At 40.7% G+C, this 25,460-nt stretch overlaps 1 protein-coding gene across 11 annotated transcripts in view; it reads right to left on the bottom strand.

Annotated features, from left to right (window-relative positions):
• Msantd2 (Myb/SANT-like DNA-binding domain containing 2) overlaps window positions 1-25,460 on the bottom strand; it is a 38,582-nt gene that overhangs the window by 9,064 nt on the left and 4,058 nt on the right. For 4 of the 11 annotated variants that reach the window (XR_003947870.1, XR_003947871.1, XR_003947869.1 and 1 more), the window contains one exon: window positions 3,347-3,436. The exons of 4 other annotated variants lie outside the window; for them this stretch is intronic. Coding sequence is in view for 1 of the 7 variants with exons in the window: in XM_017313315.2 (XP_017168804.1) it covers window positions 3,380-3,436 (57 nt within the window). In the remaining 6 variants the exon portion in view is untranslated. Of the gene's footprint in view, window positions 1-14 lie in introns of those variants that run through there. 3 more of the 11 variants (XR_003947872.1, XM_017313315.2, XM_006510232.4) reach the window with 2 other exon arrangements.

The following is a 25,460-nucleotide window of genomic DNA, read 5'->3' as shown; positions in this document are numbered from 1 at the left end:
CATTTACTCAAACATGTTATAATTCAAACAATTAATTTACAATTATAAAATTATATAAAACAACAAGAAACATTACAACATTATTGCATGTATCCAATACACATATTTTATGCCCCCTCCCCCATTTAAAAAGGATAAGGGGGAGGAAAAAAAGAAATACCAGCCAGCCAATAGGATGTACACCTGCCACAGGAGAGAGAGCTGCTATGGTGCCCAGAATTTGGAAAATGTGAGGGAAAGAGGACAGAAAGAAGAATTTCCCCAAGTGGAAAACATCTTCCTTACTCTTAGTTAAGTACAGGGGAAAAACAGCTGCCTAGACGAAGTAGCTAACAAAACAGGTCACTTACAGAGTCTGTTCCTTCCTAACTTACTCTGTCACGGTAAAAATGTCTACAACTGAAGGAGCAATCAAATCAATAAAATAATGTCTGTCGTAAGTCCCTAGTCTTAGACACATGACCAAAAAACAGTACACTAATACCTACATTTTATTAACCTACCAACTCACACTGCCAGCTAAACAAACCAACAAACCAACAAACAAGGCTGACAGTCCTTCTCAGGGAGGGTGAGGAAGGAGTCATCTCATGTCTTTCTGTTACTTGGTACAGCGAGTAAATGCTTTATGTAAACTCTTATTAAACAAAACCTGAATAACCTGCCTTGTTCAACTCTTTCCTTTTTTAATGGTCTTTATTTCTACTATATATTTCAGTCTGGCTCAGTTCCTGAAATTAATAGTACACTCATACTATCTTCCCAGATACATCAGAAGTACATCAAGGACTTACTCTCAACTGAAACATCCAGCCATGTCCAGGCTGTGCATTGTCTCTGAATGCCTTGCTCTCCTTCCTGTCTCCTCCTTCTCTGTAACAGGGTTTCACTCAGAATTTGCTTGAGACAAAACCCCCTTTCCCTAGTGGCTCCTAGATATTTTCTAACTTAGCTGCTAAAACTAGTTTATCTCTAACCTAACGTATAAGCATTACCAAGACTATAAGACTCTCCTAAAGGAGAGATTACCTTCCATCCACCAATATATGACCTATTCTCACTAAACTGAAACAAGTCTGGAACTTTATGGATCTCCATGCGCAGGATCTTTAAATCAAAGTTAACAATCTACAAACACACTTCCTCAGGACTCTTTAAAAGTCTGCTCCCTGAGGTCAGAAATCCAAATAGGCAAAAATAATAATAAAAGCATGAGCCATGAGATCTACCTCAGACACAGTCACCTACAACTTGGACCCCCAAATGAGCATCTACCCACTCTCCCTTTCAAAATATCTCTCCCACCACCTCAAACGATCCTTACAGAAAACTGAGGCTTTGCATAAACTCTTTAAAAATCATCTTGGCTTTCTTTTTGTAACAGAAAATTTTGACCCCATAGGACAAAACTTTCTTAAACAATCCAGAAACAAAAACCTGGAAAATATGTGTCATGGTCAAATCTCCCGATGGAAAGAGACAAGCACTTTAAGTATCATCTGACTTCACATACACGCCCCTTTCCCAGCACCCTTCACCCTCGCAGAGATCGGAATCTGAAGTGCAAACAGCCTCTGACAATTTATTTTTATCTTACAATGTCTAGTTTCTGCCTCCAAGAACACCCCAACCACTCTTGACTCCTCCAAAGACTAAATAGAGACCCAACCCTGTCCATTTCCCCTCCTAAGACCATAAATGGAGATGGAAACCGTTACCCTTCTCACCACTTATTGGCTCCCTACAACAGCAAAGTCCACTCAGTATGGTCACTGAGAGTTACCCCAGAAGCCAAGGAACCAAACTGACATTCCCTTCCAAGAAGGGTGCCATACTTACAAGGAAAGGCACAGCAACTCTACCATTTTCTTCCTATATTGCAAACATGTATTCTCATCAAAAATAGATTCAGCAAGTTTTTAAAATATACATGGGGAGAAACCAGAGAAAAGTCATTTTTTTCCAAGCCACCAAATTGAGCTTACAATTTTCTTTGGTTATGTAACTGTGAATACTGAAACCAGCAATCTCTGACAGCTATAAACACCTTTTACTTGTAGTATACACCTGTGACACATGTTCAAAATTAGTACAATGTGTTGACATCTACCAGGTGTTTGGTAATGTCTAACTTGATATACTCATATTGCATTAAAAAGATTTCCAAACCAACTTTCTCTCCTTCCAGATATAAATACATGTAATCAGTACTTTGTAGGTCTAATAAATACCACAAATTTAAGGGCAGTCTGTTTAAACAGGGCATAGCCACTAAGATGGGAGGTGGGGACAGAGAGGACTCAAATATCGGCTTAACTGCTACCCTTAGATGCACTAGGATTCACTTGAGAGCTTACACATAGATAAAAAGGACATTTGGAGACCTTCCAATTCTTACCACCCACAGAAAAGATTATACAATACACTAGCCTCTAAATGCTTAATCAAAGCATATCATTAAAAGACTGGGCGGCTGTATCAACAATCCTAAACAAACCAACTAAAAAACTTCTCTAAATCAGAGATCATGACGCTCCAGAGTGCAGGAAAGATGAGGCTGCAGCTCCCATTTGAGTCAGCTACCAAATCCACTAAGATCCACTGGCTGGCTTGCTTGGTGAAGCACAGTCCATTGACACTGAGGGACCTTGCTTCACTGCTTCATTCACCTCACTCATCTCAGAAATGTACAGCAAGTTCACCTTCAACTGGAGAACTGTAAGACTACTAAAGGCTACTCTAGTAAAAGATAATAGTTAACTTCCTTACTGTGAGAAATCTCTCTGGTACATTGATGTTGGTGGTACGTTTTCATCTCCCTGGAGGAGGAGCTGTAAGACTATACTATCCACCAAGACAGAGCTCATAAAGAGTCAAGGAAATCTAGACAGAACTAAGCAAGGTAACAACTTCAAGGGGCCAAACCAGTCGTTGCGATTCAGAAATGCCAGAATGCTTACTCAATCCACCATATCAAATGCTTAGGTTTCAGGGCTACAAGCGGAAAAGAACGTTCCATTACCAAAGCAGGGGGAGGGAGGTTGGCTGACTGCTGAAAATTTATAGGACAGAGTAAAAGTCTTGTCAAGAGTTTGAGATTAAAGTAAAAGGGAATCAGAGAATAAAAAGATGACATTCATTGTGCATGAATGCATGAGGAGTCTAAGGGAGGAGGGCAGGCAAACAAAGGCGGGAGACTTAGATTGGTAGGATTGAGGGTGTGACGGCAGCAATGCAGAGGAAGACCCGGGGTTACAGTACACGGAACATTAAATACAGTGCACAATGCAGCTATCTTGCCAAAGTAAGTAAATCCAGTATTGGGTTGTATAAGCAGAGGAATCACATGTAAGCTATGAAGGTGGCTCTTCCTCTCTATTCAGCACCGGTGAGGCCACAGCTGGAGCACAGCATTCAGGTCTGGGCATCGAACCAGCTACAAGAGAGGGAAATTGTAGAGTTCAGAAAAGGGCAAATAAAATAATGAAAGGCTTGGAAAATAAGATCTATAAGCAGGGCCAGTGGTCTCAAAGCCCTTCCTGACATTTTTAAGTTACTCTAAGAGTGAAATTTAGGCTTTTCACTTCAGTGTCCTCTAATCCCTGCTCTTGCATTTAAAAAGTGGAAAGAGCTAGTTAGTTCTTCCCTGGTTTGGGAATAGAGAAGGCAAACTTAATAGCTCATATAGGCATAGGCCAAGAAAACTGCTACTGGCAACTTACCCACGTCATATAATACAACAGTCACCATAACAAAACCACTGCTTTACCAGAATTGGCAGCAAGTGGAACAGAGCATACAATGAGGAGGAGCAGAAGTCTTAACAGCTATATAAATGTGCTGCTTGCAAACACTGGCTTCACTGGTCTAAGATGTCACACGAGAAGTAAAGTGACCCTAAGAGGAGGACAGCTTAGTTATAATAGTAGGAAACAAGGTTATAAGGAAAAGAAAAAAAAATCACACAGCTTTTCAAATGGAGTTGTCAAACTGGCCACACTAAACATGCCCTGCATGTTTACCCAACAGCCAACTGAATGGGACAAATCCAAAACTCCTCTCACTCAAATGATTAAGTAAGACAAGTCTTCAAAAATCATATATTCCAGCCGGGCGTGGTGGCGCACGCCTTTAATCCCAGCACTTGGGAGGCAGAGGCAGGCAGATTTCTGAGTTCGAGGCCAGCCTGGTCTACAGAGTGAGTTCCAGGACAGCCAGGGCTACATAGAGAAACCCTGTCTCGAAAAAATAAATAAATAAATAAATAAATAAATAAATAAATTCATATACACCACCAAAAAGTGGGGAAATTAGGCAGGATGTAAATCTCCAGTAACTATTTTTCTTATAGAAGCATGAAAATAACATTTCAAGCTGGACATGGCAGTTCACTTCTATAATACCAGCACACAGCGCAGAAAGATTGCTGCAAGTTTAAGACCAGCCTGGTGTACAGTGAGACCTTGTCTCTAGAAAACAAATAACCCCACCAAACAAATACCTCTGACCAAGACAAATAAGCAGTCTCTGTAAAATAGATCCTTTTCCTTTAAACTCCTATTACAGTTATTATTAGTGGCTCTTAACTAAGGTAACAAAACAAGTTTAAATAAAAACTGAAAAGGTCTGAGGACACAGCTCAGTGGAATGCTTGCCTAGTATATTATTAGGCCCTGGGTTCGATCTTAAGCAACACACACACACAGCCTGAGGCTCAGTTGGTACAGTGCTCTCCTAACATACCAACAGTAGATGGCGCATGCCTGTAATCCCAACACTGGGAGGCAGAGGTAGGAGGATCTCTGTGAGCTCCAAACCAGCCTCATCTACTAGAGTTCCAAGAGAGCTACAGCTAAATAAGTCTAACTCAAAAAAGAAAAACACACAAAACAAAACAGCATAAATTTACACTCACATCTTTTGACATCTAACTTCAACTTTGGGGTAGAAAGTACCTAAAACAAAACCATTAGGGCAAAACTCTCAGTAGTATACTGGATTTTCTCGCAAATGGACTAAATCCTTTAAGACCATCTAAAAGGAAAAAAAAGAAAGGAAAAGAAAAAAGACAAAGAGAAAAATACAGGAACTTATTTCTTGCTCCCCTGGTTCTGCATGTTAGAGAAGAGTAAAAACCTCCTAATTCTAAACATTTCGCTTTTCTTTTTCTTATGAGGAGAGATTCTAAGCCTGCAATGACCTAGGATTCCCTCCTTGGAAAAATGCACACATCACAAACTCCTCGGTCTCCCTGATGAGCCCATCTGCTTAACAGCCTGCTCTATGGCACAGAGAGGGCCATGCAGGAATCAAAGATGTACTAGGAAGTCTAAGATAAGAACATTTAATTTATATGACAGACTTCAGACGAGGTTCTAAAGTCTGGCACAGTGAGGGCCAGAAAGATGGTTGCAGGTAAAGGCACCATGGCCATACCCATGGCCTGAGCATAATCTTCTCACAAAGTCTCCCTATGTTGCCCAGGCTAAACCCAAAACTTCATCCACCTCAGCCTCCCATAAGATGGATCCACAGGCATGATACATAGCACTGGGTTTTTCCCCGTTCCTCCCACCAACAAAATCTCAATAAAGCTCACAATAAATAAACAAACAAATAATCTATTTGTTTATTTATATATTTATTCTGTTTTGGACAGGGTTTCTATGTGTAGCCCTGGCTGTCCCAGAACTCATCTTGTAGACCAGGCTGGCCTCAAACTCAAGAGGTCTGCCTGCCTCTGTCTCCTCAGTGCTGGGAGTAAAGGTGTGCATGACCACACTTAAAGCACTTTTTTCTATGTGATAAACAACAATTGTTTTTTCTGAAGTGACAATAGCAATGTTAAAAAATTCATTCTGGGCTACCTGAGACCCCCATCTCAAAACAAAACAGAAAAACTCCAACGAAAGTGGCAGGTACCATGGAAATCTTTGGCAAGTGACACATATGCTAGATTTTGAATAGACCCTAGGCAAGCCGAGGACGTACTTAACAAATGGGAATGTTAAACAGGGCGTGCTGCACATAGAGGATAGTACCGCAGAAAAGCACTCCTTTAAAGTTGCTATGTTGGCATCTTTTTACAGGGTTATTTGTTTTTGTTTTCTCAGTATTTCACTCTTCCAGACTCTGACTCCAAGTGTTATTCAGATAACATTAGCATTGTCATTAATTTATTAATAGGTGATAATGAGGGGAGAAGCACAATCACAAATATACTTCTGGCATGGCAGAGGGAGCCATTCCTCCCCTTTTAAACGTCTTTTAGAGAAGAGTAAAAACAAACAAACTATGAACTAATTATTCCACAAACAATCATGCCCCCAAATTAAGACCACTCCCCTAACAATAAAACCCAAGTAACAACAAAAATCCTGACAGGCTTTTATAGTAATAACGTTACCCTGCTGCTGAAATACAGGCTTCCACTCATTCAAAGTTTAAAAGTGAAACAAGTGGGTCAAAGAGAAGGCTCAGCATGTAAAAAGGCTTGCTGAATTGGCCTGACTTCCTGAGTTCAATCCCAGAACTTTGACAAAGGTAGAAAGAGAGAACCAACTGTACAAAGTTGTCCTCTGGCATCCACATGCACACTGTGGGGCACAGCTCCAAGAATAATCTTAAAAAATGAACCTAGGTGGATTTCTGGGTTCGAGGCCAGCCTGGTCTACAAAGTGAGCTCCAGGACAGCCAGGGCTATACAGAGAAACCCTGTCTCGAAAAAACAAAACAAAACAAAACAAAAAGCAAAAATGAACCTAGGGGCCTAGCAAACACAGAAGTGGATGCTCACAGTCAGCTATTGGATGGGTCACACGGCCCCCAATGGAGGAGCTAGAGAAAGTACCCAAGGAGCTAAAGGGAACTGCAATATGAACTAACCAGTACCCCGGAGCTCTTGACTCTAGCTGCATATGTATCAAAAGATGGCCTAGTCAGCCATCACTGGAAAGAGAGGCCCATTGGACTTGCAAACTTTACATGCCTCAGTACAGGGGAACGACAGGGCCAAAAAGGGGGAGTGGGTGGGTAGGAGATTGGGGGGGTGGGTATGGGTGACTTTTGGGATAGCATTGAAAATGTAAACGAGGAAAATACCTAAAAAAAAAAAAAAAAAAAAAAAGAACCTAAATAGCAGACCACGTTATCCCTTTCATATGCTGGCCATGTGATTATCTTAGTTTGTACTAGCTTTCTTACTGTAAACTACCATCTAGCACACTTAGTGTTTCCATTAATAAGTTTATGCATTTATGAAATCAATCCTGACATCCATAATAGCTCATCTAAAAAACTAAAGCTATTAGAAATCCTCCATCAAGACATCTGGCCTCTGGCTGGAGAGATGACTCAGCAGCAAAGGGCACTGGATGATCTTGTAGAGGACCTTAGTTCAATTCCCAGCACCCACATGGCAGTTTACCACTGTCTGTAATTCTAATCCCATATCTGATGCCTTCTTCTGACCTCTGAAGGCAACCAGCGCATACACAGTGCAGACATGCATGCCGGCAAAACATTCACACACAATTAAAAGAAAAAAAAAAGATTTCTAGGTCCAAACATTAACTCAAGATGTAGCCACTTCTAAAGATGTAAAGCTATAAAGTATAAGCCACAACTGCATTAGATCTCTTACCATTTTTATGAAAAATTAAGTAATAAGCAAATTTAAGTTTACTCTAAGTTTCTGCCTTAAAGAAACCTAGAGTTGTTTAGGACGCTGGAAGAAAATGTAGGTCAGGATAGGATATAGTGGGTACACCCTGTGATCCTAGCGCTGGAAGGCAGAGGCAGGAGCATCACCCATCCACCGTCACCCGCAGTCACACAGTCAGTTTCAAGGCAGCCTGAGGTACATGAGATCCCATCTTAGGAAAAATAAAGGTGTTCCTAAGAGTTCTGTCATTAGCAGAAATTATACTCAAACCTAATGGGCATGAGCATATCACTGCTCTTAACCAGTGTACGAGGGAGGGGCAGGCAGTGTAGCAAGGCATTCCGCTACCAGGGATGACTTTTAATACTCTATGCACCAATGACAGTCAGGTAAGCACCTACACCACCACCAGCAGCTCCCTGTCACCGGCAAGGGTTATGTAGGCACTGTCCACACTTACATGGGCCACCGTGTGACTTTTTCTTTATTATTGCTTTATGTTTTCTAAGACACTCTGTAACTCAGGCTACCTGTAACTCATGGAAAACCTCCTGTATCAGCCAGCCTTCCCCTATTTGTTACTTTTTGTCAGCTTGCTACAAGCTAGAGTCATTTGACAAGAGGGAACCTAAACTGGGGGATGGGGGTGGGGTGTCTGTATCAAATGGTCTGTGGGCATGTCTATGGGGCATTTTCTTGATTAATGACTGATGTGGGGGCCCAGCCCACTCTGGTCAGCACAACTGGACAGGTGGTCCTGGGTGGTATAATAAAGCAAGCTGAACAAGCCAGGGGGAGCAAGCCAATACGCAGTGTTCCTCCTCCATGCTCTCTTGTCCAGGCCTTGCCTGCCTTCAGGTTCCTAAGACTTCTCTTCATGGTGGACTGTAAGATGTAAAAATGAAGTAAACCCTTTCCTCCTCAAACTGCTTTTGGGAGCAAGCAAACTAGGGTAGCCTCCCAAGTGCTCAGATTACACACGTAGCCTTCACGCTTGGCTGCACTATACTTTTACTGATTGGCAACTGAATGGTTTGTCTACCAGCATCACAACATGTTGCATAATGAATGCATTGCCATAGGACATAGGGACAGCTACAATAACTTAATTAGATGACAAGAAACTTTTGGCTCTATTATAATGGGGATTATAGGACTGCCTTTGTACACGTCTATCATTCACAAAAACTCCGTTGTGTGTAACACAACTTGTATTCATTACAGCTCAGCTCATCTCTGTTATTATCTCTAAGGGGTCAAGCCCCCAACCATTTACTCATGCAGTAAATGATAGAAAGCATGAGGCAATGGCCATAATCTATAGCATCTTTTGGCAAGGAAGCCCCATACTTACCTGGTTTTACTGTCAAAAGTAATTGTACCTTGCAGATGTTTCTTCTGCTTTAATTCAAGCTCACCCTCTTTAAGGAGCTGACAGCCTAAGAGCCACCACCATCCACTGAAGACGTGAGCACATGGCAACGCATCTTCTACAATAAAGACTTTGATCTTATGTTCACACGTGTTTTAAATGCTTCCTTAAAACTTTCCAAAGCAGAACTGGTGTTTTTTGTTAAGTCCTCTTTTATAACCCAAAACTCAATGTTCACCATAAGTTTTGATACATATCAAGAAAAGAAATGTGATATTGATAATAAAGATGGATCTAAAAATAAAAAGTTTATGGAGTCCTGGGAAGATGGCTTAGCAGTTAAGAGCACCGGCTCCTCTTCCAGAGGATCCAGGTTCAATTCCCAGCATCCACATGGCAACTCACAACAGCCCTTAATCTCCAGGAGACCTGATGCCACCTTCTGGTCTCCTCTCACACTGCATACATATGAGGCACATCAACATAAAATAAAATGTTTTTAAGTTGATGATTTTAAAGCAAGGGTGCTGAGGAACTCAGATGTAATTAATGGTTGGGCATTTCACTTTTCATGTGATAGATGAAATGTGCCCTTTTGTTAAGCTCAGACACATCTGTCTTGACACATCTGCAGTTGATATGTCTCTCTATAAATGGATGCTCAATACAGCAGGCAGTGTATTGTCACATTAAATCTTTAGTTTTTTGGTTTTTTTTTTTTTTTGGTTAAGATTTACTTATTTATTTTATGTATATGAGTACACTGTAGCTGTCTTCAGACACACCGGAAGAAGGCACCATTTCTCATAGATGGTTGTGAGCCACCATGTGGTTGCTGGGATTTGAACTCAGGACCTCTGGAAGAGCAGTGAGTGCTCTTAAGTGCTGAGCCATCTCTCCAGCCGCCATCTTTATAGTTTCATTGTAAAAGTTTTGTGACTTTAATGTCCAACTATGACAGCTTTCCAAAAAGCCGTCTTAAATTCAAACAATCTCTAGCGATGTGGTGCCAGTTTTCATTTTACAAGAGTTTTTTAAGGGCTCAAAACCAAATGAGTCTAGAGCAGTAACCATAACTGTATTTCTCTGTTCAAGCACACAACATTTGCAATCAACAGATAATCTCAACTGAGAGACGATTTAGCATCATAATATAAGAATACAGCAGGCTGTTAAATCAATTAAATCTGTTAAATTTATTCCCAAAAATCTGAATGATGAAAATTAGCTCTGAGAAAAATAGACATTTGTCCAGTATTTAAAAGGATCGGAGCTTAATCCCAAACAAACACACACACACACACACACACACAGAGAGAGAGAGAGAGAGAGAGAGAGAGAGAATAGGAATACCAAGGGCTGAGCATATAGCTCAGTTGGTAGAATGCTTGCCTAGCATGCATGTTGTCCTGGGTTTGCTTCCCAGCACTTCTTAAGTGAGCTGTGGTATCAAATGCCTATAATCCCAACACTAAAGAGACAGAAGTTGAAGTCACCCTCCTCAGCCACATAGTGAGTGTGAAGCCAGCCTGGGCTATAGGAGACCCTATGTAGGGGGGTGAGGGGACGGACAGAAATGAGAAGAGAGAAGAATAAAATATGTAAGTATACTGGTGGGTCCATCTGGATCCTACTATATGGTTTTGGTATTACATTTATGCTTTATGATCCAAAAACATTATTGCAGTTGTCAAAATTTAAAGAAAGTGGGCCGGTGATCTGTAGGAGGAAATAAACCAAGTTGTTATAAACACAGGATCTGGAACTAGAATGCTTTTCTATTGTCACCAGCTGCTAGCTTTGTGACATTATCCAAATTAATCTCTGTGCCTTAATTTTTCCATCTGTAAGCAGAGTTAAGGACAGTGCTCCCATCCCAGATTTGTTGTGAGCATTAAATGAGAAGTAGAGCATTTAAAGTGATATAACTAATTGCTTTCATTCAGTAAATGTTAGCTATTACAATTATTACAAAATGATGCAACCACAGTTTGTGTATACAGAAAGGCTTATGAATAAAGGTAAAGTCAAGTAGAGCAAAGCAGGAAATTAAAGTGTTATATCAAAAGCACACAGCTAAGCATAAAGTGAGAATGACACCTTCAAATGAACCTCTCTGTCAGGACTACATAAAAAGACTCAATTTCAACACACCTTCATCTCTATAAAAAGAACCTTACTGCAGCAATCAACATTAAGAGTCACTGGGCACTGGTAGTGCATGCCTTTAACTCTAGCACTAGGAGGCCAGGAGCCAGAGGCAGGCAGATCTCTGAGTTTGAGACTAGTCTGGTGTACAGAATGGATTCCAGGACATCCAGGACTACATAGAGAAATCCCGCCTCAAGAAACAACAACAAAACCCTAACAACAACAAACAAAACAATCTCCCCCCTCAAAAAACAAAAGCCAAAGGGGTTATATAGGGAAAAAGCAATCAAGAGTTTTAACTAATCCACACCAATCATGTTACAGAAATGCTACCTTGACTTTCTCCCATTTCAGTATTTAAGATTTTAACATAATTTTGTTTGGTAACATAAGCTCAACATACAATAGGACTTCATACCTAGATGAAGGCGTGTGATGTTGTTATTATCTTTTACCCAGAATCAAGTTTCAGAAACATCCAGCTCTGCCAACCAATCCATTCCAACTGTTTGTAGGCTTAGCATGACTGTAACATGTAATTAACATACTGACATATAAACAAAGGAGGAAAAGCCACCTCACTTCCTACCCAGAGAATTAAGCCTTGCTCACTGGCAACATATTCCCAAGAAGCAAGCGCAAGGGAACTCAACATGAATAGTGAAATAAGGTGCATGAATGACCCATATATTTTCTTGGAGTTTGATAAAATAAAATCATCTCTTTCCTGGTTTTGCCACATGGAAATATACTGAAATTACCAGCAGGTTTACTTGTCTTGTTGAAATATAAACGTTTTGGGGATGTGTGGTCATGCTAGAGTAAAGAACGTAAAACGCTCTCTATTTTCTGAGTGTAGTGGTACGGATGCATTACTTAAATGAAGGGAAAATGAGACGGGCACAACACTACTGACCTCAGTGAGCCCAAGTGCTGTTTCCTAATTTCAGCAAGAGAAGAAATGAAGGGTTTTGGCTCACGACTGGACACTGCACACCCTGCATTAAGAGGAGGGGTTCTCTGAGCTAAGCACTGACAGGACAATAGCACTCTGCTGCTCAGGCAGGGAAATCGCAGCATCACCTGGATGTGCACGATGTGCAAAAGAAGTTTTAGAAAGCATGAAAAACCTTCTCAACAAAACCAAAAGCCAAGCACCCCACTCCTTATGCAAAAGTGCAGAGTATGGTTTTCAAACTGAGGCCAATAAGGCTCTATCAGAGATATCCATCTGAGGTGCTTTTGTCCTGAGCTAAGTGTTCTTACTTATTTTGAAGCAAGATCCCACTATGAAACCAAGCTGGGCTCAAACTCTTCTGCCTCCTACTGTCAGATGCTGGAATTACAAGAGTAAAACACTTGGTTTGAATTAGCTATTTAATATACCTATTTTCTCAGGACTAGGATATGTGGGAACATGACAGGGTGGGTGCCTACCTAGCATATGCAAGCCTCTAGGCTCAATCCCCAGCATTGTAAGAACATAATTATCATTTTCTATTAGAATGTGGGATCTACAGTTTTGTTTTGTTTTGTAAGCAGGTGTCACCGTGATACAGACCTGTAATCCTAGAATTTGAGAAACAAAGGTAGGCAGATTAGAAGCTCATAGCCATCAGTTACATAGTGAGTTACACAATGAGGTCAGCCTGAGCTGAGATGCGGTCTTAAAAAAGTTTCTTTTCATCGATATATTCCCCCAGTGCCCTCAATACCTGGCATATGAAAATGGCTCCACAAATTTTTGATGGGTGAGTGAATAAAAATCCCTTAAGATTATGTCTAGGCAGTTCAGATAACACACAGAAGGTTGACTTGCTCTCCTAACACAGTCTTCTTTATAAATTACAACCCATCTTTCCTTGTAGAGAAAAATATTTATAAGTTAAATAAATAATAAAAGCAGTTTTTGATTGATATGAACTTTTATTTTTAATTAGTATCACTTACAAACATATTTGGCTTATTCAAATAAATGAAGTAATCTAAAGAGAAAAAGTACTGTAAGTTTCAAGAGTTTGAGCTATCACAATGAAGCAGTCTCACAGAGGAATGGCAACTAGCAAACACAGAAGTAAACAACTTCCTATCTACTCTATCAATTACACTGAATCAATGATATTTGCTAACTCAAAATACATTTTCATTAACACCGCTGAAAACACACACAGAAAACCAAAGTGATGACTGTTATTCCTCGAATACCCGAGAACAGACACAGGTTATTATTTCACACAGGTTTAACAGCACATCCTAAGTGAAAGTGTAACACTTGATTAGTGCCAAGAAAACAAAAAGTATTTCCACAGGCTCTCAAGGACTCTAAACTACAAGTACATGATAATTACAAAGATTTAAATATATGTCTTTTTCCAAGTGCAAACATTGTTCATCTAATACTCAACAGTGGAGGGGCTCAGCACAGATCACAAACTCCAGATAACTGTGGCACACACATAAGAGGTACTGGTTCATTAAGCATCCATTTTAAATACACACAGAAGTTTCTGCAATGCCAAAAGTAGGCAGAATAAGAGTATGGTACGTAAAGCCCCTTACAATGAGAAAATTAAGTATGTTCTTATCCCTATGACCATGAAAACTGCTTAAAATCTAAAGCACTGCCAGGCTTGTTGGTACATGTCTTTAATCTCAGCTCTTGGGAAGCAGAGCCAGGTGGATCTCTGTGAGTTTGAGGCCAATCTGGTCTACAGTGAGCTCCAGGATAGCCAGGGCTACACAGTGAGCCACTGCCTCAGAATCATTCATGCATGGATGGATGGATGGATGGATGGATGGATGGATGGATGGATGGCATTAATAGTACTTGTTAGTTGTTTTTGAACACTGAACTCTTTCCCATTTTATTTCATTTTCTAGACATTTTCCATAGTGGTGGAGGTGGGGTTGTTCTTTCCGACAAAGGGAAAACACTGCTAATGCAGTGGTTCCCAACCTTCCTAATGCTGTGACCCTTTAATATACATCAGGCTGGGGTGATGCCCGACCACGAAATTCTGTTGCAACTTCATAACTAATTTTGAAAATGTTATGAATTGTGATGTAAATATCTGACATGTGATCCCTGAGAAATGGCCATTTCTCCGTGGGTTGAGAACCACTGTGCTAATGTGTCTTAGCCTAGTAATAGAAGCATATTTGTATGACAATATATGAAATCTGGCCAACATGGCAGCATACTCTTATAATCTGAGCATTCCATAGGTAGAGACAGGAGGATTGCTCTAACTTCACAGCTAAACTAATCTTCCTAGTGAGGGCTAGGCCTGCTAGGACTATCTTGTCTCAAAATACTTTAAATTTTTTAAAACTGAAAACTTAGATCTGCATTTTAGTTCTTATCCTCTGGCAAAGAAAAAGAGCTAGAAAAGAAGACAGGATAATCACTTCTGTCCACATCTGTCCAAACTGGACATACTAGAGGCTAAGAGAATGTATCTTCCAGGCCATAGGGCAGGGCTGTCCTAACATGGTGCTCTTATTTCTGTCTCACTGGGTTGTGAATAATGAAGCCTAACACTTAGCCATGAGGTCATCTGTCCCCCAGCTAAGAACTGGCAAAGTAGACAGGCAGTTCCAGAACAAGTTAAGATCCAACACATTAAGAACTGTGCCAGATACGTAGGAACTCTTCCTCTCCCGAGCTTCCATTACTGCTGCTCTCTGTCTGCCTAACTCACTGCAAGAATTTCAAAATGACTTCGTACCTCCACTCTTACCCTTTCTATTCATTCACATTACTGCCAGTGACTGGTATAAAATGAAGAGTAACCATGCCACTAGGTGGCTTAAAATGCTTTGCTAGGTAAGGATAAAGCCCCACTCCCCTGACACATCACGTGACCTCCAGATCGTCACTACTCTCCTTTCTTCTTACTATCTACTTCCCTTGACCCTTCACTAAACCAAGTGTTCCACTGGAGAATCTGGGACTTCAGGCCAAACTCTACAAGAGCATAGAGTGGGCAGGCGATGGCTCCTGTTTCACGGGTCAGCTGACCTAAGTCTGATCCTTGAAACACACCATCTTCTGACCTCTAGAGCCACCAGGCACACATGTGATGCACAAACATAGAAGCAGGCAAGATGTCCATACATAGAAAATAAACAATGTTAAGTATAAAATAAAAACTCTGGGCTGGAGAGATGGCTCAACAGTTAAGAGCACTGACTGCTCTTCCAGAGGTCCTGAGTTCAATTCCCAGCAACTACATGGTTAATAAAAAAAAAAAAAGATTTACATTTAAAAAAAAAAAAAAAGTAAGAGCACAATGCTGTCTAAATGGCTCAGAGTACAAGGGCATTTGCCACCAAGCCTGACAGAGCTGAGTTCAATCTCTGAGATCCACATTGGTAAAAGGAAAAAAACCCAGCTCCCGAAAGCTGTCATGCTGACTTGCACTTGAATGTTCAACAAAACATACATATACACACTCTAATAAATTAATAAAATTTTCACAAAGAGTATAATGAAAAAATGCTGATCTCAGCTCTATATCTTTCAGGTCTTCTTTTTCTTTAGGGGAGAGGAGATGGGGTTGAGATGGGGGTCTCATGTCATATAGCCAAGGGTGATCTCTCCCTTCCTCTATTCCCAAGTACTGGGATTATAGCTCAGATGAGTCATCTTGTATGTAACTAAGGATGGGTTCAGGAGTTAATTATTTTTTTAAAGATTTATTTATTGTTATATGTAAGTACACTATAGCTGTCTTCAGACACACCAGAAGAGGGCATCAGATCTCATTATGGATGGTTGTGAGCCACCATGTGGTTGCTGGGATTTGAACTCAGGACCTTTGGAAGAGCAGTTGGTGCTCTTAACCGCTGAGCCATCTCTCCAGCCCCAGAAGTTAATTTTAGTGCTAATGAAAAACTGCTCACATAGGAACCAAGAGACAATGAACACTGGAAAACAAAAACTACTCTAGTAAAGACAGTACTGGTACCAGGCTGTAGTCTCAGCATTACAGGAAGCTGAGACAGAAGGATCAGGAGTTCAGGACCAACCTGAGCCACACAGTTAGTTCTAGGCCAGTCTAAGCTACAAAGCAAAATCTTGCTTCCCTGCCTGAGACAGGAGCAACAAGGAGAGGGGGTAGAAGAGAAACGTGGGGGAGGGAGGATCCTAGTGCTGCAAGAGGGTGCCTAATAAGATGGGTGAACAGAAGCTAGCTTAGGTCAGAAGGATGGATGCCAAGTAAGGGACATATGAAGATGGCCAAGTCTGAGAAGAAGGGATGGGCTGAGCCTATGGGCACTGAGTAACAGGTGGTTTCCTGGCCAGTACAGTTTATCCTATAGCAAACCTTATCAAGGAGGCCTCAAGTATCTCTGGGCTACTTCATGACCCTGGGAATGGCTCCCTGCTACTGCAGACTCTCCAAGGCAAAGACTACCACCTACTGTGCTCTATCAAAGCGCAAAAGAGCAAAGAACCACAGCCACAAAACTCTCAGTGTGAAGTACTCACACAGACAGGGAAGTCGGGCAACATCTCGTGCAAATGTAAAGCCTGGGGAGTGGAACATGGAGGAAGGTGCTTCTGTTGAGCTGTTAGCTGTCTTCCCTTCCCCTGTCCTTCCAGCTCTTCTCTTCTGCCATGTCCCAAGTATGTGGGGACAATGTGACCCTGTAAGTGTCCTCCTTCCTCTCATTTTTCCTCTTACCAGTTTTAGGTGCAAAATGTCTGGAGACCACTGAGACTCTGCTTCAGGTAGGAAGCATGAGGGGTGCCTCGGGTGGAGTTACGGGGGAAGCAACACTGGCAAAGACTGGGAAGAAGGAAAATGAGTGTGATGCATGGGCAACAAAGAGAATATAGCACAGTCTAGTTAGGTGTTTCCACATCCAGAGCTTTAAAGAGGCTCCAAAGATGGCCTGCCCATGTTCAAACAGGGCAGCACCTACTGGAGTAAAGTGCAGGGTGTCAGCACATAGAACAGTCTGTGGGATGTGCTCAATGCTACATTACTGTAGCACTATACAGTGTAAGCTATCATTATTACTTGGTAAAATTTATTTCTATTATATGTACATGTTATGGTAATAAACTAGTTCCCAAAGTAAAATATATTCTTCTTGTGTGTAATAGTCAAATACAGATGTACAACTTTAGGTTTTCTTAAAATTAAAATTAAGGAATGCAATGCATTATATTTACACAACTACAGTTCAAAAAAATATGCTAATAATAAAAAATATAACCTAGAACTGACACATTCATTCAAATGCCATCCTGAAATTACCAGCTTACTCTCAGATGGTTCTTTATAACACTACCAGGCAATCATTCCCTGATTCTAAGCCACATCTTCACCATATACTACACAGCAAGTTGTTCCTCAACTAAAAGGCACTCTTTTAAAATCACTTAAAAATTTTGGAACACTTTCACTATTTAGAAGAATCCAGGTTACATTGCTCCTGAGCTCCACACCAACAACTCATGTACTCTGCTGCCTTGTGCCTAACTAAGCATCTTGTTACCTCAGGTAAAGTCTGGAGCCTCGGGTAACTGCTGCTGAAGCTCAACCATAGAGCCCAGTGAGCGATGTATCAATACCAACAGCAGCACACACACTTCACTGCACAGCAACCAGTTCCTCGGCGTCTAACTCCTGTCCTGTGGGTAAAGGCTCACACTGTACTGTAAGGAATCAAACTTTAAGGTCTCTATTTCAGATCTCATTACTTAAAGCCTGGATCTCAAGGATTGAGTTCCACTGTATTAGGTAAGAAAGATATTCAAAAGATACCCAGGACTACGTAGTTCCTCTGCTGACTGATCGGGACCTAAAAACCTTGAAGACTGGGATCATCCCACCATATTTTTTAGGAATAAAGGTCTGACCTCTAAATTTAGAATGACCAAAGGAACAGTGGGTCTGAGACTTTGCTTCCTTCAAACATAATGAGAATCATCTCCTACTCCATAAATTTGCTAACACTTACCAACAAGGATATTATAAGGAGTTCTCAGATTCAGAGTACATTATTCATAAATTTTACACCCATTTTTGTCTTATGCATCCCAAACAAGGGTATTTTATATATCCTAGTAATTCCTATAAAATTTTAAATGTTTTTAGATTTTATCTTTTTCCGTATATGAGTGTTGCCTGCATGTATGTGCACCACCTACCCAGTGCCCATGGAGGTCAGAGAGGACATCAAATCCCTCTGGAACTGGAGCTACGGAATAGCTGTGAACTACTATGCGGTTGGTTGCTGGAAACTAAACCAAGGTCCTTTGTAAACACAACAAATGCTCCTAACTGCTGAGCCATTTCTCCAGCCCCTAATCTACATGTTTACTATTTACCTACAAATGTTTTAGAGAGTGCATGAATTTCGAAGTCTTTGCAGACTCTGTAGCAGAAAAGCTTGATATCATTAGTTCCAGAGTTGCCCTGGCCAATCAATATACCAGCACTGAAACATGCAGCTATTCACATTTAAGTTAAATTAAACAAAATTTTTGCTGTAGTCTCTCTGGTACCTTTTTAATTATTCACAGCACCTGTAGTTATACAGATGTAAAGCCTTTCTATTATATCACAGAAAGGCCTCCTGGACTTTGTGTGCCAAAACCAAAAACTTAATACTTGCCCCAGTCAACTTAAGTTTAGAATACTTTTAGTTCTTGGCCTAAAATCCCCACCACTTCGAACAGGGAACCACTTCAAAGTTGTCCCTGTAGAGAAATAGAATGATATGACAAATGAAAAGAATTCTGACCTCCCCTTAGAGGTCTTGAGTATGTGTCCAAAAGAATCCTTTTAGAGTGTTTTAATACTCCGACAACATTCAACACAGTAGCCATTAGTTTAAAGAGGCTATTTAAAAGTTTGAACTTAATTGAAACTAAACATAATTTAAAACCCAGTTACTTGGACACACTAGTCACATTCTGAGGGGCCAGTAGTCACATGTACCTGATATCAATCACACTGAACTAACAGTTACAAACATTCCCATCATCACAGAAAATTTTACTGGATAGAAATGTTTATACTACATAGCTTATTTCGTATTTTTCCTTTTTTGGTTTTCAGACAGGCGCTGATGTAACCCAAACCGACTTCTCTATATGGCCAAGAATGAACGACCTTGAGCGCCTGAACTTCCTGCCCCCAACTCCCAATTGTTAAGATTCTACTGTTCTGCCATACCCTTTCACTGTCCTGGGGAAGGAACCCAATGCTTATTTGTGATGGGCAAGTATTTCTACCACAGCTATATGACCAGCTATATCTTTACACTAATAAATGTTTTTCTTTTACTTTTCTTGTTTGTATTTTGTGATGTTTAAAACCAAATTTAGACTTACTTATAGAAACACAACTATAGATGTATCTGCAAAAGTGTTTCCAAAAAAGGTCTGAGGAAGGAAACCAACTGAATGCCGTTCTCCAATGGGATGAGGTCTCAGGATGAGAAAAAGCCCGACAACAAGCTGACTGGCAGCACTCATCTGCTTCCTTACTGTGAAGACAGCACATTCACAGCTGCCTGAAACTCCTGCTGCCATGACTTCCCTGACACAACACACTACATCTGCAAACTGTGACCAATGTGCACCCTTCCAACCACAAGTTGCTTTTGTAGAACATTTTGTTACAACAATGAAAAACAGTAATATAGAGTCTCTCTATGTATCCCAGATTTGCTTGGCACTTTTCATGCAGCACATGCCAGCCTTGAATTTGCAATCCTCCTGCCTCTGCTTCCTAAGTGCTGGAATTACAAATGTAAGACACCAATCCCAGATACTTTCTTCATTAAAATAATAATTTTAAAAAGGCCAATAAATAATTGAGAATCCCATTCATTCACAGTTCTAGTGGGAGCTTGTTGTATCTTTAAAGCTCAAAGTCCAAGCTTAAGATCCATGAGACAGAGCAATGATAACGAGGATAACCTTGACCTCTCTATAGAGCCAGGCTGGCCTTAACCTTTTGCTCAATCTCCCTAATGTTGGGATTATAAGCTTTTGCCACCATACTCTACACATAGGAACAGATTTTACTGGTTGTTTTTGTTTCTAACAGTACTGTGACTAGAACCCAAGGCCTTACAATGCTAGGCAAATAAATGTTTCACCACTGAGCCACATTCCCAGTCCCAAACACCCAAACTTTCAAGTGATAGTAAGATGGAGACAACAGAATCAGAACATGTAACAAACAATAAGAGAACTGTCTCACTGGATCTACTTATGTGGCTTACAACATTTCTTGGAAATCTTTCAACACAAAGAAGAAAAGTCTTGTCTACAAACACCAAAGCAAAGTCCTTGGGGTGGGCAGTCCACTAAAAGGCTTTTACAAGGAACTAAGCATCTTTTGGCTCCAAGTTATCTCAGACCTATTGGTTCTCACAAACAAAGCATAGCTGAAATAAAAGGCCAAATATGCTTTACTGTAATTTGGGTGCTAAATGCAAAATGTATTCCAATGTAATGACAACTGATGGACAAATGCAAGCAACATCCCAAAAATTGTTTTGTATGCTAGCCAGAAGAGTTTGATGGTTAATCAGCATGGAACAGACACAGCAAAGGCAAGACTGTTAGGTCACACACAATACCTTGCCTTTCAACTTCAGGCAAAGCTAGACATATACATCTGTTCAGAGACATAAAGCCAACTCTTTAGAGGCAAATTTTTGGAAAACACCCAAAAATATAGGCCTTGAGAATGAGGTTTGCAGTGTATCAGATTAACTGACTGAAGTGTGAATGTGGCATCTGGCTCAGAAGTGAAGGCTTTCATGGATCCTAAGTCAAGACAGATCTTTCAGCTACTGAGGATGACTGAGCTACTGAGGGAAGATGGCTCCCCTTTGAAGCTATTACACTTACAATCTGCTTTAGTCCGGTGCCACTTAATCAACCATCACTTGAGTTGTTTCATACATTCTCAACTCTTCAGTGTGTGTATACAAGCTGCAGCTGGAGTAAAAGTGCTCAGATTACAGGAGACGTCTGTATTTAACAGGGTGTTTTGTAGTCTATCATCGTCTGTCTAGTAGACAGCCCCACAAATAACAAGCACTCAAGGTTCATTTGGTGAGTGAACATATAAAGGAAAGTTTTATAAGAAAAAAAATCATACAATATACACAAAATGACACACAAAAAAGAAAGAAAACAGAAAAAGAAAAAAAAGAAAAGAAAAAAAACCTCTATCTTTGTTTATCTGACTCCAAAACTGGGCTGGATTTGTCAGCAAACACATTTTCTTCTGGCAAACAAAAACATAAGAAAATTTCAGAATAAACAATCTGTGTAGTAAAGCAGTTTTAAACACATCTATTTATCCAAAAGCCAGAACAAATGCCAACATCATGGCAGATATCAAATGAAACTCTAAACAAATTTTCAATTAAAGTACTGTAGCTCAGAAATATAATTACGAACAATATTAAAAAGTTGAACTTCAGTAACAAAAGCCAAGCATTATTAATATATTTTTTAAAGATGTGTTTGTTTATTATATGAAAGTACACTGTAGCTGTCTTCAGACATTCCAGAAGAGGGCGTCAGATCTTGTTATGGATGGTTGTGAGCCACCATGTGGTTGCTGGGATTTGAACTCAGGACCTTTGGAAGAACAGTCAGAGCCATCTCACCAGCCCCATTATTAATATTTATAATCTTAATATTTTTGTTGTGTAAGTAACAAGTACAGCCAGAGAAGTAATGTACTCTAAGAAAGTAGTTGGGTGAGGAGCTAGGATAGGAGTCAGCTTTCCAGTGCCTTTTTAGGAGGAAGGCCAGTGACTCCATGTTAGAAATTAAGTGTAAAAACTGATTACTACTCATCTTTTCAAATCAAGATGAAATTATTTATTAGAGCATGAAATTATTTATAGGCATGGTGGCACCTTCCTATTAATGCCAGCACTCACAAGGTAGAAGCAAGAGAATCACAAGTTTATGACCAGCCTCAACTACATATCAAGTTCAAAGCCACCCTACATTATATGAAACCACATCTCAAAAAAAAACGAAAAAAGAAAAAGTTTACTGGTATTTATCTCTATCTACACCCTACACCCCCTGTTTAAAATATACATGTATTTTCCCTGCATGTATATATGTCCGTGTCATCACTGTGTAGCTGGTGCCCCTGGAAACCAGAAGAGGCCATCAGATTCCCTGAAAGGAGATGTTTGTGAGCCTACATGTGGATGCTGTGAAAGAATGTCCACATCCAGATCCTGTGAAAGAACAGTGCTCTTAACCCCTGAACCATCGGTCCATACCTTTTACTGGCTTTACATAACTAAATGCTTATAGGAATTTCAAATATACTACAGAAGAAATATAAGTCACTCATGTGGTATTCTTTCTCTCTGTGAGCCTCTGTTATTAAGGCTTTTGTTGATTGCTTTTTGTAAGAATAGTTTAGAGAACACTGCAAGGAAGCAATGGATTGGACAATATATACAGTATTGCCTACATCCTGTTAAGGTGTTTTGTTTGCTCTGCAATGCTGAAAATTAAACCCAGGGCAATTCCACATACTAACCACATGCTAACACTGACATCCCACCTCTGAGCGTACATTTAAATAAGCTTCATTACTCTACACAAGAATTCCCTGGTTTGGGGGCTGGAGAAATGACTTAGTAATAAACATTTGCTGCTCTTGCTGAGGACCCAGGGATCAGTTCCCAGCACCCACCCACTTGATAGCTCACAATCATCCATAACTCCAGGTCCAGGGCATCAAATGCTTTCATCTGACCCCTGCAAGCACCAGACGCTCACTTGGTGTACTCACACACCTAAAATAAACCCGGGCTGGAGATGGCTCAGCGGTTAAGAGCACTGACTGCTCTTCCAGTGGTTCTGAGTACAATTCCCAGCAACCACATGGTGGCTCACAACCATCTGTAATGGGATCTGGTACCCCCTTCTGGAGTGTCTGAAGACACTACAGCGCGCTCATATACATGGATGGATGGATGGATGGATGGATGGATGGATGGAAGGAAGGAAACAGCCAAAATAGCCAGGCAGTGGTAGCTTTAATCCCATCCTTTTTTTTTCTCTCTTCTGGTTTTTTTTTTTTTTTTTTTTTTGAGGCAGGGTTTCTCTGTACAGCCCTGGCTGTCCTAGAACTCACTCTGAAGACTAGGCTGGCCTCGAACTCAGAAATCCACCTGCCTCCCAAGGGCTGAGATTAAAGGTGTGCACCACCACTGCCCTGCTAAGCCCATCCTTTAATCTCAGTATTCTGGAGACAGAGGCAGGCAAATCTCTGAGTTCAAAGCTAGCCTGGTCTACAGAGCAAGTTCCAGGACAGCCAGAGCTACACAGAGAGATCCTATCTCAAAAGTTCCCACTTCCGAAAACCATCCCCCCCTCCCAAGATAGATAGAACAACTTTCTGATCTTCATTTATTTTGCACAACTAAAGACAAAGGCATTACTGGATTTTTTTCAGATTTGCTTCATTTGCGTGCATGAGTGCATGCCTACGGTGTACTTGTGTATGTCAGCCTTCTGTGTCTCTATGGGTACCTAGAGATCAGAAAAGGCATTAGATTCCCTGGAGGTGGAGTTACAGGTGGCTGTAAACTTCTCTCTGGGCTGGCTCTCCAGCCCCTGCACATTTCCTTTTTGCATTTCTATCAATAGGGACACGATGGCAATTCCACATTACTGTTCTAACTTCCACTTCTAAAAACTGGGGCCTAGAGATTTGTTTTTGGGTCAAAGGTTCTAAACACTTAGCGTTGTACTTCTCCTAATTACAATCTTTACTCCCTGGGCAGCTAGCTAGCTCATGACTGCTCTCAGTGACTCTTTGCTTCTGTGCTAAAGATCACATTCACACAGTTTTCTAAAAGGATAGAGCTAGGGGACATTTCATTACCAGGTTTTTTTGTATTTGACTCCATGGCCTTACAGAAAATAGGCAAGCACTCTACCACAGAGCTAACTCCTCAGCCTTCTAAAGCTTAGCTTTAATGCAATATTTTTTAAATTGGGTTCCAAAGTCCACATTTTTAATTTTCAATAACACTACTATAATTTATTTATATAAATTTTTATACATTCAGTCACAGTTTGTATCAACTTGACACAAACCTAGATACACCTGAGAAGAGGGAAACTCAGTTGAGGAAATGCCTCTAGTTGTAACCATGTCTGTAAGGCGGTCTCTTAATTGCTAATTGATATAGGCGGGCCCAGCCTACTGTAGGTGGTGCTATCCCTGGGAAGGTACACCTGAACTATGAAAGAAAGGTAGAGAGCCGGGCGTGGTGGCTCACGCCTTTAATCCCAGCACTTGGGAGGCAGAGATAGGCGGATTTCTGAGTTCGAGGCCAGCCTGGTCTACAGAGTGAATTCCAGGACAGCCAGGGCTATACAGTGAAACCTTGTCTCGAAAAACCAAAAAAAAAAAAAAAAAAAGAAAGAAAGAAAGAAAGGTAGAAGAGCAAGCCAAGGAAGCCAGCCAGTATGTGGTGCTCCTGTGTGGTCTCTGCTTCAGGTCCTACAGACTCCTTCCTTGAGCTCCGGCCCTGGTGAGGCTGTTTGAATTAGCATGGCCTCCACAGACTCACATATTTAAACGCTTGGCTTTAGTTGGTAGAACTGTTTGGGGAAGGATTAGGAAGCATGGTCTTGAGGAAGGAGATTTGTCCCCAGGGGTAAACTCTGAGCTTTCGAAAGCCAATCTCTTCCTCTCTGCATCCTGCTTGAGAATCAGTGTAAGCTCTTTGCTACTGCTCCAGCGCCATGCCTGCTGCCAGACCTGGACCACCATGATGATCCTGGACCAAGACTCACCCTCTGAAACTGTAAACAAGCCTGCAATTAAATGCTGTCTTTTAATACATTGCCTTGGTCATGGTATCTCTTCAAAGCAATAGTAAACTAAAATACCTAGCTTCCCTAAGCTATAAGCTGTTAGTCAAACAAACCCTTTCCTCTACACTGGTTTTGGTCAGTGTTTTATCACAGCAACAAAAAGTTAAAAAAAAAAAAAAATACCTTCCAAAACTCTTTCTCTACTTTCTCAGATGAACAAAGCATTTATTCAGTGCCTACTGAATGCTGGTTTGTGGAGGGACCAGACTAGAACTTGTCCTTAATTCTGGAGGAAAATATCAACATTAACAGAGTCTGAGTTTCTTGATCAAAAGCAAACATTTGTCATCCCTCCTTGTCTGTTAACTGCTACGGTATCAGAGAACCCAGCATCATCTCATAATCCCAAAAGACTAAAAGTT

The sequence above is a fragment of the Mus musculus genome, chromosome 9, assembly GCF_000001635.26.
Source record: "Mus musculus strain C57BL/6J chromosome 9, GRCm38.p6 C57BL/6J".
NCBI lineage: Eukaryota > Metazoa > Chordata > Mammalia > Rodentia > Muridae > Mus > Mus musculus.
The sequence above is the reverse complement of the archived record's forward strand: the minus strand, read 5'-3'. Positions and strand labels throughout refer to the sequence as shown.